At 35.2% G+C, this 21,689-nt stretch overlaps 2 protein-coding genes and 1 long non-coding RNA gene across 3 annotated transcripts; 1 reads left to right on the forward strand and 2 right to left on the reverse strand.

Annotated features, from left to right (window-relative positions):
- Positions 1-6,318: 6,318 nt before the first annotated feature.
- LOC148912276 (uncharacterized) lies at positions 6,319-15,233 on the forward strand. Its single transcript, XR_016119393.1, has 3 exons — positions 6,319-6,410; positions 10,570-10,687; positions 15,157-15,233. It is a non-coding gene; the product is annotated as an uncharacterized LOC148912276 (long non-coding RNA).
- On the reverse strand, positions 13,275-14,997 carry LOC116305548 (GTP-binding protein A-like). The gene is made up of 2 exons (XM_031715484.2): positions 14,991-14,997; positions 13,275-14,176 (listed from the first exon to the last, which is right to left on the reverse strand). Exons 1-2 carry the CDS (start codon positions 14,995-14,997, stop codon positions 13,344-13,346), a joined length of 840 nt encoding a protein of 279 aa, XP_031571344.1. The 3' UTR covers positions 13,275-13,343.
- Positions 14,523-21,608, reverse strand: LOC116305544 (uncharacterized). Its single transcript, XM_031715482.2, has 10 exons — positions 21,433-21,608; positions 20,366-20,473; positions 19,190-19,802; positions 18,214-18,261; positions 17,741-17,826; positions 16,988-17,103; positions 16,380-16,490; positions 15,880-15,931; positions 15,615-15,660; positions 14,523-15,358 (listed from the first exon to the last, which is right to left on the reverse strand). Exons 1-10 carry the CDS (start codon positions 21,485-21,487, stop codon positions 15,298-15,300), a joined length of 1,296 nt encoding a protein of 431 aa, XP_031571342.2. The 5' UTR covers positions 21,488-21,608; the 3' UTR covers positions 14,523-15,297.
- Positions 21,609-21,689: the final 81 nt, after the last annotated feature.

The following is a 21,689-nucleotide window of genomic DNA, read 5'->3' on the forward strand; positions in this document are numbered from 1 at the left end:
CGCCACAGGCCCAGTAAACCTTGAAGACCCAAGATTGTATACCTTCAAAAAAACAGTTGAAACTTCATCACAATGACTATATTAATACTCCTAACTAAAGTGTGATGCCAACTATCAGTTATAATATCTAGTGGCTAGAAATACACTCATTGACACTACTACAACAAATATGCAAGAACTGTTCCACGAATTCTCCAAAACATCCACGAATTGGTTTTCTTCACCTCCACTTATCACCATATCCATTCTACAGTACATCTCCACAAGCCTTCCCTCACACAAGGAGCCCTCACAGACAAATACCACGACCTGACCATTATCAACTACCCCTCTTAAGGTGGCTGGACCCCCTCACGGTTGACCGCTACCTTCCAAGTTTGGAACGCTGGTGCATAAACGTGTTTTATCTGATTGCAAATCTTTTTCGCACATAAGTCACATAAAGATTGAATTAATGTTTGATGCAGTTTTTAATGAGATCCGACGTCATAACACCTGATTATGATGAAATATTTGTTTTCGTTTAGAGAGCAGTTTTAGCCTTGCAGAGTGTTCAACACTAAAATGCTTCGTACCACGTAATTATATACTAGATGCCTCCATTTGTAGGGATTTTTGAAAAAATCTATCTAGCTAATTATGAGATATTTGAGATTATTTAAATATAGTGCATAATCTACTTCAAAACTAAACAATGGATTTGATACGACCGAAATTAATATTTCAGAGCTATATATTCACAAAAGTCATTGCTCATTTAGTTTTACTATGTATCTAGTTTTAAAAGGAACACTTTGAAGGTAATCGACTTATGCGATTTTGTGAAAACGTATAATGCATAAGAAGGGGTAACGATTTGATGCTTTGATTTGCATACTTCGGGAGTAAATCGGAAAGCAGCCAAGCGAGATGAGACCATGCATGGTGCGAAAGAATTTGATGTTATGATGGGAAACAATAGAATTCCCAGAGCATCAAATCGTTGGGAGACGATCAATGTTTTCTGTATCTCCAGTTCGCTTTAAATCGCTTTAAATGAGTTCAATGGTCTTGCAATTTTCTGTATTATTAGTTTAAGTTTTAATTTGTATCCTGACGTAGTTTTGAGAGAAATTATCAGCGAATATTAGAATAATGAAAGATCTAGTAAGATTGACTAGAAAACTGCAATGAAAAGTGTGCATCAAATATCTCATAACAAGCTAGATAGATTTTTTTCAAAAATCCCTACAAATGGAGGCAACTAGTATATAATTATGTGGTACGAAGCATTTTAGTGTTGAACGCTCTGCAAGGCTAAAACTGCTCTCTAAACGAAATCAAATATTTCATCATAATCAGGTGTTATGACGTCGGATCTCATTAAAAACTGCATCAAACATTAATTCAATCTTTATGTGACTTATGTGCGAAAAAGATATGCAATCAGATAAAACATGTTTATGCACCAGCGTTCCAAACATGGAAAGTAGCGGTCAACCGTGAGGGGGTCCAGCCACCTTAAATTGGATAGACGTTCCTTAGTCCCCTTAGTTTGTTTATGTTTATTTACATATACACTCGATTGCAGAAACGTTGTAATATACATTTATACATATATCTAATTTATTCAGTATATTTAATGATATGCAAAACAGAAAACTCGCTTTATTCATTATTTGTTTCATTCAATGACTGTCAAAATATTATTTTCTTGTCTATTAGGTCGTACAGATTATAAATCAGTTGGTTTTAAGCATTAAAAATGGTTATTTTGCATTATGCATCTCATTAGGTATTTGTATAAATGTATGAATGTATACTACAACGTTTCTGCAATCGAGTGTATATATATATATATATACAGCTATATGCAGAAATTCTGATCCTTTCGTACATATATGCAAGTATATCAAAAGTATGTCAGAAATTATGGGATACCATCCCTGATATTTTTTTCGGGTTGCCTATCACTAGGGCTTTCTGAAAAAATATCAGAAATGGTATCCCATAATTTCTAATATACTTCTGATATATTTTTGTGTACATATAAAAGGATCAGAATTTCTGCATATGGCTCCCATCCTACGGTTTCGTTAGTTTTCTATTCTACTTCATGGTCTTTATAGCATTTCGCCATTTTAATTCACTTTTGTAAATAAATTACTTTGTCTACTCACCCACCGCTTCGGTTTTCTTCCTTTCTTACAGTGGGTCCTTCCTTCCCTTGGTACGCTCCTCTCTATATTTTAATCTGCTATCTTTCACATTATTTCTTACTATACTAAACGCATCTTGTACTTTTTATACACACCTCAATCTTGAATTTGTACAACACCAGCACACAACCGCTGACCACTAACCCCAAATACCCCCCTCCCCCTCCCCCTTGTTGTTTTTCCTCAGCCCTCTCCTTTTCAATTTTTAATTTTTAATTTATTTATTTATTTATTATTTTTCATTCATTTATTTATTTATTTATTTTTCACCTATTTATAAAACTGTAATGATAAAAAGGTAAATTATACACCGTGAAAAGATGAAAAAACTTACTGACGCTAGTCCTTCGTCGGAGCTTTTTACTCCGACGAAGGACTAGCGTCCGAAACGTCAGTAAGTTTTTTCATCTTTTCACGGTGTATAATTTACCTTTTCATCATTACTGTTTCATTAGAAACACTGACGCAGCTCACACTAGTTTTTAGCTAGTTATATCTATTTATTAAACTATGTATTTATTTATTTATTTAAGAGCGGCTGTCCGTAAAAATCAGACATAAGGCGGCAACAGTCAAAAAATCGATTTTGTTCATACTTTGAAGTTAGATACCCTATCATATAACATTAACCCCTGTGCACTTAGTTTTGCAAAATTCTTTTTAGTTCGGGAGAAATTTCACTTTTTATGCAGATAGGTAAAATATGCTAATTTGACGACTCTGAAATTGAGATAAATCACCGATCTCGTGTACGAAATACAATCAATACTTGACCTTTCTAACCTAATAAACTTCAAATATGGTATCTCTATATGCCTCACAATGATTTTCAAACATGTAGCTGTAACGAAGAATTTCTGGAAGAATTATTTGCAAGACACAGTTTTCTTGAGCTTAAAAGTACCCTCAAAACAAGTGAGAATTTTACCATGGCCGATACAACGGAAAAGTGAGATTTTCACTGTATGTGATGTCAAGATGATATTGTTCAAGATTGTAAAAAAAAAATTCTTAGGTAAATGTGTTTTTAAGTTTCTACGATCGACCAAATATATATGCCTAAATACGTTGTTTCAGAAAGGATCGTTTTTGCATAAATTAGCAAGTAACTGACTGCCAAAATTAAAATAATATTTTTCAAATCTTTTATAAGCCGTTTGAGACATCAATACTTAGCAAATTTGAGGGATTTTTCTGAAGAAAGAGCAGCATTTACTCCCTACCGCTTCACAAATCGTGAATTCTAGGTGTAGTGACGGCCATCTACACATAACAGCGAAAGCGTTGCGTGACCACTGGCGGCCATGACCATTGGAGATGAAGAGCTCTCCTCAAAAACCTTATTTTTTTACCGGCCCAGCCACTTGAGGACTAAACTTAAATTTCGAAGCCCCTTAAACTATGCTTTCTTTCAAAATAATATCCCCCTCTTGTATGCATAACAAATTTATGTAATAAATGTATAGGAATGCAAACTTTGCTCTTCTCACGAACGCATCAAAAATAATAGATCGGCTCATGTTATACGCCCTCGTATTGTGTATCACCCCTGAGGTAACATTTGTCTAGTTTCAAAGGCCGATCCAGGATATTTTTGAGGGGGGTCCAAAAAGTACATTAGATCAGTGACGTTATTTTTGAGGTCATACATACCGCTATATTTGTACGGTGTAACCTTTCAGAAGGCAAACATAACAACTTGATTTGGCTTTCAATTTATAAACCTACATAAGAGTTATGACTTTCAATAGAAAATTATCTGTAATATATCGTATGTTAAAAAGGGGAAATAACGAGTTGTAAAGGGGGGTCCGCAGTCATGGACCCCTCCGTTGGATCCGCCCTTGAGTTACGCGAGTGATTTCGGTATCGGTTAGTTACCACATGAATCCCACTCAATATATACTCGCGACATATATATTTTATTAATTTAGGAAACAAAAACTAATAATGTCGGTATAAATATTTTTTTCTTATAAAACGGCTTTAGTTGAAATAGTTGTTTTTCTTGTGAAAAGATGTGTGCGGACGAGTGGCGTTAACGTAGGATTGTTTTCTTTTCTTATCCTTTTTGCTGGTGTCCACGTGTTGCTCACATCTCTCGTAACAGGGGTTTCGAGAATTTTTTCATCGTGTTCTGCACAGCAAGCTCACACAGATTATAAACATCCAAGAATATGGGGTGCTGTATTAATAGGGCATTCTGTACTTCCTCGTTCATTTTGTCCAGAGTCTTTTCTGGAAGCTTGTCGTCTTCTTGTGCATCTCTTTCGGCGGGGACGACCTTTTTCTTTGGCAATCGTGAAAAAAACATTAACCTTATACCACTTGTTTAGATGTGAGGAACCCATCAGGACTAAAAAAACTGACACCATCAGAATTCTTCGCCTTTCTCAAGGACTTTGAGGAAGGCCAAAAATGCTTTCTGTTCGACCCCGTTGAGCTGCGCCACTCCTGTACTTGCGGTGATCATAAACGATGACAGTTTTTTTTTTCTTGATGTCATTACAGGATCAACTTTATGCCCGGTCTGCTCACCAATGTTAAACTGGGCCATAAGATAGTCTTTCTGTATTTCTTTAAGACGTTTTCGACCTTCGTTTGATTTCATTCCCCAACCTATTTTGTGATCGAACCGAGCTAGTACTTAGAGGGTCCTGAAGGGGTAAATTGAGTGCTGGTATTATCCTTCTTTGGTGCTGGGAAAATAGGATATCATGCACTGGGATTCATAAACAAAAAACCAAAAATGGGAGTAGGATTAAGATTTGAGCAAAACATACTCGGGCTAAGAATAAAGGGATTTGAACTGGGATTTGGGTAAATATTAGGAATCCCCTTCAGGACCCTCCATTTTTCATAGGAATACGCAGAGTTAATAGAGGGGAGTCCCCTCTATTAACTCTGGAATACGTCATCAGAGCCTTGCATAGATTTGAACGGCCAGGAGCTGCTAACACGAACGTTAAACTTTTAGATACTAAAACATAAGGAGGAAGACGCACAAATGTAGTTAATAACGGGAAATAAAAGTACTATTTTCGGTATATCTATTCGGATACATTTTAAAAAAAAAACTCACATGCACACACAGTATTTATTATCCCGCCGCCGGTGGTCACGCCACGCTTTCGCTGTTTTGGGTAGATGATCATCACTATACCTAGAATTCATGATTTGTGAAGCGGTAGGGAGTAAATGCTGCTCTTTCTTCAGAAAAATCCCTCAAATTTGCTAAGTATTGATGTCTCAAACGGCTTATAAAAGATTTGAAAAATATTATTTTAATTTTGGCAGTCAGTTACTTGCTAATTTATGCAAAAACGATCCTTTCTGAAACAACGTATTTAGGCATATTTGGTCGATCGTAGAAACTTAAAAACACATTTACCTAAGAATTTTTTTTTACAATCTTGAACAATATCATCTTGACATCACATACAGTGAAAATCTCACTTTTCCGTTGTATCGGCCATGGTAAAATTCTCACTTGTTTTGAGGGTACTTTTAAGCTCAAGAAAACTGTGTCTTGCAAATAATTCTTCCAGAAATTCTTCGTTACAGCTACATGTTTGAAAATCATTGTGAGGCATATAGAGATACCATATTTGAAGTTTATTAGGTTAGAAAGGTCAAGTATTGATTGTATTTCGTACACGAGATCGGTGATTTATCTCAATTTCAGAGTCGTCAAATTAGCATATTTGCCTATATGCATAAAAAGTGAAATTTCTCCCGAACTAAAAAGAATTTTGCAAAACTAAGTGCACAGGGGTTAATGTTATATGATAGGGTATCTAACTTCAAAGTATGAACAAAATCGATTTTTTGACTGTTGCCACGAAATTTCGAATTTGTCTGATTTTTACGGACAGCCGCTCTTAATTATTCGTTCTTTATCTATTATTTACTATTATAGATATATTAAATTATTTGATTGATTGATTGATTTATTATTATTATTCCTTTTTCTTTTTTCCACCTTCTTCTTCTTGCTCACTTCCTCTATGCTTATCCGCTACAACTAAACCCTAACTCGCCCTGTGTGTCCCTTTGTCCACCCCACTTATTTTCGGAACCTCGCTTTCATGACATACATAAAAGCCCTCTCGCCGCGACTAGCTGGCATTCCCTTTTGTCGCCATACAGCTATGGAATCATCAATGACTAAATCTCTTGCCCGTCGTCTTGGACATATCTCATCATTTCCAGGTAACACACTTTATTCAATATCCGGGACTCCTTTTTACCTCGGTTTCCTTGTGGTTCCCTTTACCTGCCGCAATTGCTTATTCTACAGACCCGTTGACCTGGCGCCACGTGTAGGGTGAAGCTCTTGGGGCTTAGAGTCTTGAAACACGTCGATTTTCTTCGCTATCTTGCATCTTCACCCCTGACGATAGATGCATGATAGGGCGCTAGGTCCAGCACACATTCACTTACGGTTCTACCTACACGTGAGCTCATCATACAAGCTTACAAGCAAATTATTTTCGATACATCATATGAGCACCGCCCCCTCTACGCGTGCCATCACCATACGCGGCGTATTTCCCCTATCCCTCACGTTGCTTTTCAATTTACCCCTATAAATCATATATTTTCCTCATTTCCTCTTTTATTATCGCTGCTACCTACTTCCTACATCCCTTGCTATCTGTATTATCCATACGAAACTCATTCCCTTCCTATGCCCTCGTGCTCCATTGACACTCTCAAATTCCTTTATGCTTTATACACAACAACCCCTTCCCCTGTCCCCTTGCTTGAGTCCGAATACCTGTGTCTTCCATAGTATTCTCGGATTAAACTCTGAGATTCTATGCTTTAAATTCATGATGTCTATTTGTTTTGTGTGTCTTTTTACCGGGATGATTTAATGGAAAGGTACAATCGCTGGACCCCTCATATGGACCCACTTATGGACCCTTGTATTTCGATTAGCACATCAATATAATCGTTTCTATATGATTATGTAGCACATATTATCACATTATCTGGGTATGTTCCTTTTTTGAGCAAAAATTACAAACAGGATACAGCTTTGTTTCGTTCATTGACAATATAATAATATAGTTACAGATGCGAGAGTATCAAATCAAAAATCTTTAACAGTCAATGCACGTGCGCTTACTACTTTTTATCCTTGCTACAAACGTTTTTATCTCTCCTGTGCTTAACTTACAATTAATATTAAAAGTGTTTGGTATTCCATTCTTACTGCAATGGAACGTACGTACGCTGAAGTTGTCAGAAGTAATTCTTCCTCTGACGAATTTTGTGAAGAGGTGGGTTATCAACAGTATCAGCGAGAACTATACGTGACTTCTTTTTTTACAGTCATTTCTGGTTTATGTTCATTGACATTTTACCTAACTTACAGAATATGATAAACAGTCACTTCCGGTTTACGTTTATTGACATTTTACCTTAACCAGCAATATGCGTGTGGAGAGAAGAAAACAATAAGAATAGCGTGTTTATTGCAATCGATAATCTTTTGGTTCTGGTTTTTATTTAATTAATTATTTTATTTTATTTTTAGTCAAGAGCATTAAATGTTAGTGTTACAGAAAATATTATTGCGGCTTTGACGTTTAAGAATGTGCTGTCAAAACTCTATAATCCTAGTCGACCGATAAGTCTAATTGGATTTGTTTTTGGATTTTTTCGTTGTCAATGAACGAAACAAAGCTGTATCCTGTTTGTAATGTTTGCTTAAAAAAGGAACATACCCAGATAATATGATAATATATGCTACATAATCATATAGAAACGATTATATTGTGGTGCTAATCGAAATACAAGGGTCCATAAGGGGGTCCATATGAGGGGTCCAGCGATTGTACCTTCCCTGATTTAATAATAATCATTAACCACTTACCCTTTACCCGTTACCAGCTACCCATTACCCGCATTCTAGACACGCCAGGCCAATACAACACGGACGCGAATGTTGTAAACAACTTGTGAAATTCCATGAATAATTCTTAATCCCTTTGGGCATTTTGAATTCATTTGCTAACTAGATACAACCACTAGTGCTGTCTCAGAACATTATAAAACTCATGAATAATTAATGAGGAAAACACAATAGAAATCATTGTCCGTGGAGGAGGTTGTATATCTGATAGAGTGCAAACAATATAACCGTGAAACTTTAGTAATGCTAAATAGCACAATTTTATGCAAATTCCATTGTTTTCTATTGTTTAATTAGCACTATTTTGTACTATTTAGTAATTAGTGTTTCACAGATTAATTGTTTGCGCTCTACCAAATCGTCCTGATTTGCATAAACTTTGACTCCAATTTTCTTAGCCAAATTCAATTTTATCTTTAAAATTATAGTAGAATATGAATGTATACACCTAGACGTTTCATAAGTAATATACAATATTCATGTCCGTATTGTATCAGATATACAATCGCTCGCCTTCAGCCTGTGGTTGTATATCTGATACAACACGGCCACTCATATTGTATATATTACCTATACATCCACCAGTGGTTATATCTAATTAGCATTTTCATTGTAAGGTTTGTATCGGGTTTACATGATATTCATGTGACCTGATTTCTAGAGGTGTATTGGCTTAGACCCTCATTAATTATTCATGAATTTTACAAGTACACATAGACACTTGTACATATACAATAGTGAAATCATAAACATCAACAGGGAAGAAAATACATGCAAGAATGACGATTTAAAATAGGTCAACTTGAGACTCACTGTGGACTAGTGTATATGTACAAGTGTCTATGTGTATATATACTAAAGTGTCTATGTGTATATGGTGTATATGTGTATATCATAGGTCAGCCTGAGACTCACTGTGGACTAGTATATATGTACAAGTGTCTATGTGTGTATATACAAAAGTGTCTGTGTATATGGTGTATATGTGTATATCATAGGTCAGCCTGAGACTCACTGATGACCAGCGTATATGTACAAGTGTCTATGCGTGTATATATACTAAAGTGTCCATGTGTCTATTTGTATAATGTGTATTTGTGTATACACTCAATTGAAGAATCGTTGTCGGGTTCAGAAACATAGAACATAGAAGCTGAGACCAAAATGGCACATGGGAAGTACATTAATTAGATGCATGCTAGGACCGGCGACCCGTGGCATCATCCACTGTTTTTAATACGTGTTTGGCATTCTAAACCGACTGCATGGATGGCATAAATGAATAAATTATAATATAATTATGTCATTTCCAATGTGCCATTTCAATCTCAGTTCATCTTATGTCCTATGTTTCTGAACCCGACAACGATTCTTCAATTGAGTGTATGTGGTGTATATGGTGTGTATATATACATACTTACATATTAATGACAGGTATAATATTAAGAGGGATGAATACATATACATATGTATACATGTACACATAGACTATGTATATAGGTGTATATATACAGATAGATTCAGGACAGGGATATACTGAGATAGAGCCACTTCTAATGCTCGGTTTCTCAGAATTTCACCTTCACCACAGGGAGCCCACATGTTTTGTTTAAATTAGCTTCCTGTACCTTGACTTTATGACCCTTTTACTTTTTTAAGCTTGAAATTCTTTATAATGCTTCTTTTGAAAGTGGTATCTTCCCTAGTGATTTAATATTAGCACATGTAATTCCTGTTTATATAAGAAGGGTGCCTCTCAAGGCTGTCTTACTGATAATTATCGGCCAATCTCACTCATTTCTGTTTTCGGTAAGCTGCTGGAAAAAGTAATATATGATAGATTAATAAATTTTATTGAACATAATAAAATTCTTTTTAAAAATCAATTTGGGTTTCGATCTAGACATATACAGAGCATGCAATTCTTTGTATCATTTATAAAATTCAACAAGCTGTGGTGTTGAAGAACACACAAGTTCTCTTGTGGAATTTTCTTAGATTTGAGAAACTGGCATAATGATACTGTTGACCATCAAATTTTGATTTTAAAAAATTGGAATCATGGTATCTGTGGTCCTGTAAAAGACTGGCTTAATCTCTTATTCAAATAAAAGAAAGCAACTGTTATAGTATTAATGTTATTTCTGATCAATGTAGTATAATATCTGGCGTTGAATTTGAATTTGTTGAATTTCATCTGTTTGCAGAATGCTAATTTATTTTGTCAAATCATAGTTAATAGATTTATTAACTATAGTCAAATGAATTATCTATCCTTGAGGCAAGTATTAATATCGAATTGCACACAATCAACAACTGGTTGTGTGCTAATAAACTCTCATTAAATATTGAAAACAAAATTTCGTAATATTTCATACTAGACTGAAAAAGATCACTAATTCAAGTTTCAATTTATATATTGATAATGTGACTGGGTTTACTTTACAGGTCCATTTTGATGGATTGTGGTATTTACATCAGAAGATTGCGTGGAGAGTATGTGACTCAACTCACTACAACTATAGAAAACAGTAACACACAACTTTCACGTGTGCACCATACAAAGGTCAGGCAGAACTGGTTTAATTGTTGGCAAAATCACAAGTAATATAAGCATCATGGTTACAAAATGATTGACAGTTAATTGAAAACAAGTTTAAAACAGGTTTATAAATAGGGTGTGTTTGTTCTAATTTCCTGTGACAACTAAAGTATCCTATAACATGTTTACACAAGGATTAACTAATTGCCAGTTTTCACATGACGTCATGAAAACATCAAAATCTAAACTATAGATCGTATAAAGACATTTCTCAAATATGTTTCAGAACTCAGTGTCATAAGTCACAAGAAAAAATCTCGAGTCATTTCGATGTTTGGTTCCCGAGTTATGAAGGTTGAGTTTGTGTCACGCAATGCCGTCACGTCTATCTAAATAGCGATCAAAATAGTAAAATAATTTACTCTAGTTAAAAGATTTTCCCTTAGACACGTTTTAAAGGTCTATCTAAGGTATATTTAATTGAAACATAGTCAAAAATATTAAAAATTCCATCATCTTAAGCCTTTGAAATTTCGTCCGCCATGATGGTGCACCAACTTGGAACACCAAGATGGCCGCTCCATACATTTTAACCAAAAATTGCGTCATGTTTACTCGCCTCTAGTTTCGCAACGAAATGCTTTACAGCCTCGAAATTTGGCCAGAATGTGTAGTTTTGACCGCTTTACAAGATTATGAAACTTTTATTTCATTATAAGGCGAATTTACGCTTTTGAAATTCATGATGACGTAGGTGAAAACCAAGAATAGATTAAAGACAAACCCTTGCTGTCTTTCTATAAAATCAGGCCCTCTTAACCAGCTGGAACACAATCCATTCTCCGAAAATACCTTGCTTTGCTATGTGAGCAAAATGAAACAAATGTTACATAAAACTATTAAATTTCACCTGGTTACAATAATAAGACTATAAAACAAGAATCCTGTATAAGGTAACTTGGTGTATCAATTGATTCAAATCTTAGTTGGCATAGCCACCTGGGTTAATACTTATCAAACTACTCTTTATTAAAGCCTCTTTATTTTGCAAAAAAAAGGCTGTTTGTGTTATTACCTTTTCTAAGTTTGATGATCACTCTAGTCCATTATTTAAGTCCTTAAGAATTGTACAACTCGATCTATGACCTCATAAATCTTTTCATGTAGCTGATTTTATGCATAAATACCACAATTATCTATTTACCTTCATCAATTTCTTTACTAAAGTTAAAGATGTTCATTCCTATAATACAAGTCTACCTTCAAAACAATCCTATTACTTTCCCAAAGCTAGAACTATGATATTTTTAATATTAAATTCCAGGGCCCTTCTGTTTGGAATTCTATTAATGATAAGTTAAAATCTCTTTCACTTTCTGCATTTAAAGATCAATTAAAAATAGATATCATTGATGGTTATCAGCACTTATTATCACATTATGCTATTATCTTTCTTTTAGATAGAGTGGTTTTCATAAACCCGTGAAATACACTTTAATAATAATAATAATAAATTTATTAATGTGTCACATGGTTCTAGCTTATTACAAAATAAATTAATTGGGGACACCTATCTAAGACCCTATAAAACCAATAAAACAATTCGCGTATCCCAAATTAACCCTTAAATTAAAACAACCCCTATATATTTACACTAGTCTACTATACAGTAATATCCCGTCCCTCACAACCAAATGTTCCCATTATTCTTATTTACTAAAATCTATATTTCCCTGAGACTATCCCTAATTACCCAGACAGTATATGTGTCTGGACCTTCCCACTTAACCCAATATATAAAACGTTCCCACTTAACCTTCCCCACTAAACTCAAAAAGGAAAAATAAATAAATGAACAAATAAATAAATAAGCAAGTTACTACATAAATTACAGTTCTTATACTTACACTTTAGCTTATTTAGTACTATATTACACTGTAATTCTGTTGTTTTCTATTGCATTTATCTGACTATTACACTCTAATTAGTACACTTTGTTTCTCTGGTTTATGGAAACCACTCTAACATCATGTGATCAATAAATATTACTACTCTGCTATTTATTAGTACTTATTAGTACTTATTAGTTTGAATATGCTTTTTCGTAGTCTAATTTTTTTTTGCTCTTCCTATTTAAGTATATGTGTGTGTGTTCTTTTTCCCCAACCAGATATTATTAAGTTTATAAATGCAATATGACTGCAACCTGAGTTTTGTTTAGCCCTCATGGTTATTTCAGGTTGTCAGTGCCCCTTAATACTATTATCATATCTTGTTTTTTTCATATTCTCCTTCTGTGAATAAGATATTCAAATATGGGGGAAATAAACTTTGACTTGACTTGACTATTAAAATTTAACTTCTGGTTTCAAGGAGAAATGTCACTCCATGTCACTCCGATCCAAACAAGTTCTAAGTTGAACTTCTCAGCACAACTCAGTACTTCACATCAACTGATCTACACTGACCTACAACTCATCAAAAAATGTGTCACTAGATAATTGTCATTTTACCGATTTCTCTCATGTAAATTTTCTGCCTAGTATAATTTTTGTTTGTTTATTGTAACATAGTTTTTTACATTTTTAAAAAAAAAATTTTTACTTTTCGTTTTCGAGGCGTATAATAAAGATTTAAATTAAGATTAAAATAAATAAATTGTAATTAGCCGTTAGAAAAATCACTGTCTCCATTTAGGGCAATAAAAACCACGATCACAGGTGTAACAAAAACCTATCAAACTTACTGGACAAAGCTTCAGGATTAGGCAACATTCGATCCACAGAGCAGAAAGCCAGTTTTCTCGATCAGGTAGACGCATAGACTTTACCTTGTTTCCCACAGGAATTATTGGAATCAATCTGCTTGTTTCAGGGTTGAGCCCAACAGCTGCAAAATAATCTTTCAACTGCTTTTTCCACTCCCGAAATTGAAACCGAAAATTTTCCAAATCGTTCTCCTCATCAGGGTCTTCAACCTTGTTCGCAAACGTCAGAGCCACTACAGCATTAACCCACAGGTCCTTCCCAAACTCCTCTGTCAGTATTCGAATGGCTTTCTTGTCTTCATCATAGAATCGAGTGTCGTCCATCCTGACACAGTAGATTATCAAAGCCACATCTTTTATCTTTTTCTTCATGTCTTCTATGTACTGGTCTTCATTACTCGTTCCGTCTTGTAATCCAGGAGAATCCCACACAGTGACTGCAACCCCTTTGATAACTACTTTGTAAGACGTTACCTCAGACGTACAGGGATCTAGTGCTCGGCCTTCTTTAGCGACCTTTTTACCAACGAGAGCATTAACAAGACGAGATTTCCCTACCCCAGTTTTACCAGTGATCAGCAGGTTTAAGGTTTGGGGACAGTCGTCAAAGAACCACTTTTTAAACTCTACAACGACATCCTGTATATCGGTGGATGAGCATTGATTATCATGTCTCAACGATGGCAAATGTGCAGTTTCAAAACTGAGCAGCTCCAAGGAAATGAAAGCAAGATTGACTGCATTCACTCATGAGGATTGGCAGATACGCGGGTCCGCCTTATTCTTAAGATCTGTGAGTGTCACATGTCCATCAGAACACGGCTAATTCTGCAATGCTCATGCGCAGTGACTGAGGCCAATTCATGACATTTGCAACGTCATTTTCCAAGAATTAAAAACTATCAGAACCTCGTGGGGTTATTAGCATAGTGAAGATCAGACACTCGACCCCTGCTGTCTTGTTTTATCATATCAAAACGAAACACCACACCGCGCACGCACACTGACGACAATATTTTCGGAGAATTGAGTTGCACGTAATATAAAGCTTTTTTCGATTGGTTGATAAAAAATATGTAACTCTTTCGACTCTTCAGTTTCGAAAGGTTTTTATTCCAAAGAATTAAAATTCTCTACAATCAATTCGATGTAAATAAATGTGGAGGTTATTATTATTCACGCGCAAATGTTTTTCAAGGATAGAACAACCCCAGCTGCTGCATGTAAGAAAAACAAGACTTCCAGTCGACAGTGTGTGCATACCTGTGTTTGATGCAACAAAAGAGTAGGTCCTCCAACTGAGAAATATTCTTCGGCCTTGGTAAACTAGCACCCTTCAACTGTCGTGTAATAATTTATTTTTTATGATAATAGAAGCCTAATCAAACCCAACTAGGGATATTTTATACAAGTTATTTTTGTACAAAACAAGAAAGGAAAATCAATGAATTTGTTTTCAACTAAATATTTTCCAGCAAAACCAGTTAAACTAATTGAAACAACTTTTCATGGGTCTTGAGGTAATCTTTCGAATTTGTTTCTAGGTATAGGCAACATTGCCTGCCATATTGAAGTTTCTCCTTATCTCTATCCCAGAGACCTTTTGCAAGGTGGATATAAAAATGTATATACGATAATTTCAATCTGATTAAAAAAATTGAAATAACTATTGTATAAAATGTTAGCTGAACAAGCATTTCAAGTTAAATTTTCTTATTCATTCCAGATCGAATGATTGCATTGAATCAAATGGATCATAGTATGAAGGTGAAGTGCATATTGATGGCGTCATCAAGATCCACCAATTTGATTGGATAAGTGTGATAAGGAGCTATCTGATTGGTTAACTGCATTCTGATTCAGCCAATCACCATCCCGTATAAACAGGATGATTTCTTATGAGCAATCTTTCTTCTTCATTCACACGCCTGAAATAAAACATTAAAATGTCCATGAAAATTTCACATTTTTAACTGATGATTTGAATTAGGCTGTAATTTGTTATATTTGGAGAATTTTGCTTCGCGTTAAAACTTCAAGAATCGGTCGTTTGCCTCTAACTATCGATTTACTTTACTTTCATCATTTTCTGTTGCTTTCATCAAACATTTAACAGACTTGTCACTATGTCTAACACATCAGGTTCAAGTCTATCATACAAAGATAAATTTATAAAATATTTACCTTCGTCTTATTCTGTATATAACATACAGAAGGGACAGAACTATCGCTGCAAGTAAAAAAGAAACAAAAAAATCAATACTGATTACGTGTTTCACTCAATTGCCATGAGTGACCACGAAATGCTTTCAAGTCGAGGTTGGAATTGATAAAATACAGTAAAAGTATGAATACATCAGATCCAGCCTCCTAAAAAACTATTGTTTCGTGGTCATTTCAAGGTTTAAAAACCAAAATAGTGCAATAAACAAAAAAAAGTTCAGTTTACCTGTCACAATCAATGCAATAATCACTAGAAGTGTTGTCGATGGCTCGCATTCCTTAAAATAAGATAAATTATTCATACCATAGATTTTTTTTCTGAGATAGTGATTATGATGCATTGTGGTCTAGCTTCGGTACAAACATCTTTTGTCCATCATGCCTTATATAGTGTTGTTTGTACCGAAAAAAGACCACAATGCATCCTGTTTATCTAACTCATTTTTCCTAGTTTCCTTTTCCAACACAATCAACCACACTCTCCATGCAGCTTCTCCTCAGTTCTTTCTCTCTCTATCGTCCCATCAGCTCAGTGTACACTAGACTCCCATCGTGTTACTCCTACATGTACCAGAAATTCTTTTTATTTTGTTCAGTTTTTTCTTTCTTTTTTTCTCATTTCTCAATAATTCCCCACCCCTCCTACTCATTCATTTCCCCTAAAGCTTCCTCATACAAATGCATCTCCTTCTCAAACTAAAATCCTTCTTTCTTTGTTTCACATACCAAAGAATCCTGGTCTCGTTGCATAAGAAGAAGACACTTTTTCAGTGGGCTTTTGCTTCCAGCAGGACATAACTCTGATTTTGGACAAAGATGAGGTGTTGAATCAGGCCACTGAAAGAAGAGATAGCAAGAATGCAATAAGAAATTGAAGGAGTGGCCCGATCACATTGTCCAGCTGTGGGGATGGTTAAAGGAATCAAGGGTGGCATTATTAGTGGTAGTGCATCAGTGCCTCTCATTACTGGCATCTCAGGTTCAATTTCTGGATTTACTATCATGCGAGTAAAGTCTGCTTAGGTATCTCCCTTGATTCGATTTAGAAGTTGTCATGATTTCAGAGGGAGAAAAAACTGAGGAACTTGGAGAAAGACCCTCGAAGCACATGAGAGAACCAACAAACAACTCTACTAGACCCAGTTTGCATTGGCACTTACTGGACAATAATACCCTGCTGGACACTTACTAGACAATAATACCCTGCTGGACACTTACTGGACAATAATACCCTGCTGGACACTTACTGGACATTTATACCCTGCTGGACACTTACTAGAAAATAATACCCTGCTGAACACTTACTGGACAATAATACCCTGCTGAACACTTACTGGACAATAATACCCTGCCGGACACTTCGTGCATGTCTTGCCACCAAACCCATCTTGATACCATCCATCTTGACAGTACTTACACAGCATCATGCCCTCGTTGGGTTTGTATTTTCCTGAATAATAACAGAATAAAAGCAAATTCTAATGAGTGTACAGACCAAAACTAATGGCTACTCATTGGACCATTTCTGGTCAGAATTGAATCTTTGCCTTTGCCTGTCATTTTAAGTCAGAAACAATGTAAAACTAATGACAAAACTAATGGTTATTCTGACTGCCGACTGACCAGCTATTATTTCTAGCCCTTGGGTACTATATTATTACTAATGAATGGATTCAACTATGAATCAGGAAGAAATGCAGATAGTGTAGTGTGTGTGCCAGTAATGTGTTGCCTCTAAACACTGTGGTTGTGAGAATGATCTCTACACTCGCTATCATACAGTATGTGAGTAGAATTGCTTCTTGGTTGGTTGTTCTAATTTCATTTTTGTTTGACTTCTGATAGTTTCAATTACAAAGTTAATAAACCAGTCTGCATGCAAACCTGATGAGCTTAGCATACGTGAATATGATATGCAGATATGACATTCGTAATCACATGAGTGTAAAGCATTCTCAGTCACACTGTAACCTACAGACCTGATAAAGTTGTTAATATGTACATATTAAATGAAGATATAACCTTCCTAATCAAAATCAATCAATGTGACATGAATGTAAAGGATTCTCAGCCACTCTGTTACCTACCAGGCTCACACAGAGAGCAGTTTACAGCACCATATTCAGAGTCTTGACCAGCTGGACATGGAGCACAACCAATACATCCTGTTTGACTGGATTGTAATGTAACACAGCATTAATATTGCTAATAATAACGATGTATCTGTCTCACACACCTGGTTCTAAACTTTCCAAAAAACCATGTTACTAGGGACAAGCCTGCCTAGGGGACTCCAAGAAAGAATTAGGTACAAAAATAACATATTATTATAGCACAGTTTCCAATAACTATTATGTGAACTAAGTGGCTACTAGCTAGAATATGTTCTTGTTTTCACTGTAATAAATCATTATAATCAGTTGGTAAGTTTTACATCTTTGACTGATTGCAGTGAAAAACCAAATTCCAATAATCAACCCCTCAAAAATTTCAAATTCCTCCATGGGGAAAGAAGGTATGGATAATTTCTGGAACTACACATTACTGTACTAATACTCACTGGCAGTGGCTCCCCGTGCGACAAGGAACGCAGTGACTTCTGCTGCTCCTATCAAGCAATTACAACAAATGAAAAGCTAAGATTATATGATATGTATGTTAAGATATATAGATATGTTGAAGTATAATATAGTGGCTAGCTACTCCATCAATTTTCTTCTGGTCTTACATTTTCCTCTTCATAAATTTGGATAAGGTTAATACTGCAAATCTAAGTGCTGTAAGAATAAAGCAGATTTCATATGATTGGGAAACAATATGGCAAATATGAAGATAGATCTAATGACAGTAACTACAATGACTCATTATATTGTTGATGAATTAATTAAAGAAAGTGGGAAGCCATTTCAGTGTTACGACATCTTTTATTGTTTTATGGTTATATGTAAGTAATGTAAGTCAGTTCCATACTTTTCACACTCATACAATGACCATTCTTATGGGATGCCATTTTATTGACAGCAAGCTGTATGCATAATATACTGTTCATATGCTGTATAAGTCAGTACCATACTTTTCACACTCATACAAAAACCACTCTACCGTTCAGACGGTATCTGATCGTTTCGCCTATGCTTCGTTTCGTCTACTGAAGTTTACCAATGCAGTAATACACTGGCACTGATTTATAAGTAGAAGCATTAGATGAAGAAAAGAGGAAAACTTTAATGATCAAAAAGACAGACACAGATGATTTTGTTGTCACACGTCAACTCATTCGTGTCTAAAGTTTTTGATTCATTCACAATGTTTCTCTCAACAACAGTCACTTGGTTTTACCTTTTTGATACATTTACTGTGTCACACTCGTTTAAGATAAGTTTCATGACTTTTCTTATACAAACTTCAGTAGATGAAAAGATGCGTAGGTGGACTTCAGTAGGGGAAACGATGCGTATGGGAAACAAGCATAGTTCATTCAGACAAGTAAGCTAAATTCAACAGCTCCTCGTTCAGTGAGAGGAACTACTTCATACCTTGTTGGATCTATACCACTTTGATATCTTCCTGGAGAACAAAGCTTACAAGTTGTTTTCCCTGTTTCATTCTGATAATGACCTTCAGGGCATAATTTGCAATCTTCTTGGCCAGTTAAGTTCTGATACGTTCCTTTTTCACAAGTTACACACTCAGCTTGCCCTGCTTTGCTTTGACTGGTTCCTTTCTTGCAAGGTAAACATGATGACTGTCCCAATTTATCCTGGTACTGTCCAGGTGCACATTCTTTACAAGATATTTGTCCTTTATCTTTCTGAGAAGTACCCTTTTGACAAGCTGTACAGTTTTGCTGTCCCTTCTTATTCTGGAAATGCCCCTCTAGACACTTATTACAACCTTTTTGTCCAGTTTTATCTTGATATTCTCCAGTATTGCACTCCAAACACTCTTTCTGGCCAGAATATGGCTGATAGCTACCAGTATTGCACAGAGAACAGTTTGCTTGACCAGAATTTAGTTGATAACTCCCAGGTAAGCATTTAAGACAGGATACTTGGCCTGCAGACTTTTGAAAATGGCCAGGAAGACATTTAAAGCATGATGATACTTTCTCACAGAAGCCAGGATTACAAAGTTTACATTCAGGAGAACCTATCGAACCAAAACTATCAGTCCTATTAAATACAGTATATATATATGAACAAATATATGGCTTATGTCCTGTGTATATGTATGAACAGTGTTATAATAAGCATTTAGAGATTGGGAGAATGTGTGAGAAGTGTTAGAAGCACAATGCATGTCATAGCAGTGCTCTGCACACCATTGTATAACTACACAAAGCTTCTTACACGTTTTTTTCTCCACACACCAAATTGAAATGTGGCCAACAATTTGAATAACTATTGTTAAGTGTTAGAAGCACAATGCATGTCATAGCAGTGCTCTGCACACCATTATATAACTACACAAAGCTTCTTACACGTCTTTTTCTCCACGCACCAAATTGAAATGTGGCCAACAATTTGAATAACTACTGTATTGTTCTGCACGAGGCTAGTTACTGACCAGCATTATGTTAAAGCATTTTCACATGTATTAAAGGCTAGTCAATAGATATTGATAGTCAGTGCAGAACAATATTTATTCAAATTGGTCGCCATATTTTTAACAATTTAAAAATTCCCCTACATGTACAAATTGGTTTAACTTACTGTTATTAGCGTATGTTCCTGGAGGACAGGGATGACATGCTATATTTTGTTCTGATATCCTCGTACATTGTACTTCATACCCAAGAGGCAGACAAAACAGGATACCAACTGTAACACAATAGATCATTATATACTTATTAATCATTGTTAAAGTTATTACATACACACAAAATACTTAATTCAATACTTTGGCTAATACTCCAAACACACAAAAACTAAAGGGAAAAAAGAACTAAATGAACCAAAGGAAAATAAAGACTCTTTATCAGTAACTTAGTACTTCACGTAAGACTACATGAAATGGCACTATTGGATCCAAACCCTAACCCTATCCCAAATCCAAACTAAACTTAAAGTTTATTACAGAATAGTGCCATTTCATGTAGTCTTACATGAAGTAGTAAGGCCATTTTATCAAACATAGACTGATCATTTAATCTTTTTTGGTATACATGTTACGTCATAAGCTTCTCGTATTAGGTCAAAGACGCTGGCTGTTTCATTGTTATTTAAAACTCAAGAAATTTTTTTGTCATGAGATTGCATTCCAAGAATTACAGTACAAAAATACATATATGTATATTTATAAAGAAGTCAGCAGTGTTATTGACCTTTAACAGGATGTGATGTCACGAGACGTCACACTTGTTATATCATCACATCATGTGACAACCAAGAAAGCTATGATATTTTATACCGAGGAAATTTTGGAAACAAATTGAAATTCTTGTGTATATTTGTATGTTAAATTAACAGAATAAAACCAATTAATCTTTCAAACCTTCAATTCTGATATATTTTGTTGTTGATCGGCAATATTGATAGATAAATTTGAAGCAAAACAAATACTTGTGTCGCCTGACTACTTTCGCTTTCTTGTCGTTCTTAACTCAATTCTTTGCCAAATGCAACACCATGACTACCACAATAAAATAAAAAGCAAATACATACCAAAGAATGATCAAACTACAAGCTTTGAAAGGAGACAACCTGCTCGAGTGTTTTCAAATTTTGCTAACTGTGACGTAACAGGTTGTGTTAGAACAAACTGTATACAGCTTACTCACTTGTAAAATAGACGATAAAAACCGAACAAATCTTCAGCGATGATTGTTTCTTCATATCAGGAAATCTTTTGACTTTTATCCTTTAGTAGAGTTGGCATTTTCATTTATAGATGATCAAAGATCGGCTCAGTTCTTCATTGGAATTAAGAGAACAAACCAGAAGCGTCGGTATAAAAAAAAATCGATGGAATAACACAGGAAGCCCAACTTAGTTTTATTCTGTAACGTAGGTGAATATTCCCGTTTTTCTTTTTTAA

This window comes from Actinia tenebrosa, unplaced genomic scaffold, assembly GCF_029948245.1.
Source record: "Actinia tenebrosa isolate PJP-AT-01 unplaced genomic scaffold, QUT_ActTen_1.0 PGA_scaffold12__29_contigs__length_12842862, whole genome shotgun sequence".
Lineage (NCBI taxonomy): Eukaryota > Metazoa > Cnidaria > Anthozoa > Actiniaria > Actiniidae > Actinia > Actinia tenebrosa.

Coding starts and splice junctions, on each gene's coding strand:
- LOC116305544 (XM_031715482.2), bottom strand. CDS start 21,487: ATGAAGAAACAATCATCGCTGAAGATTTGTTCGGTTTTTATCGTCTAT. Junction 17,827..18,213: donor CGCACGGGGAGCCACTGCCA/GTGAGTATTAGT, acceptor ATTACAATCCAG/TCAAACAGGATGTATTGGTT. Junction 16,491..16,987: donor CGGCAGGGTATTATTGTCCA/GTAAGTGTTCAG, acceptor CTCTTCTTTCAG/TGGCCTGATTCAACACCTCA.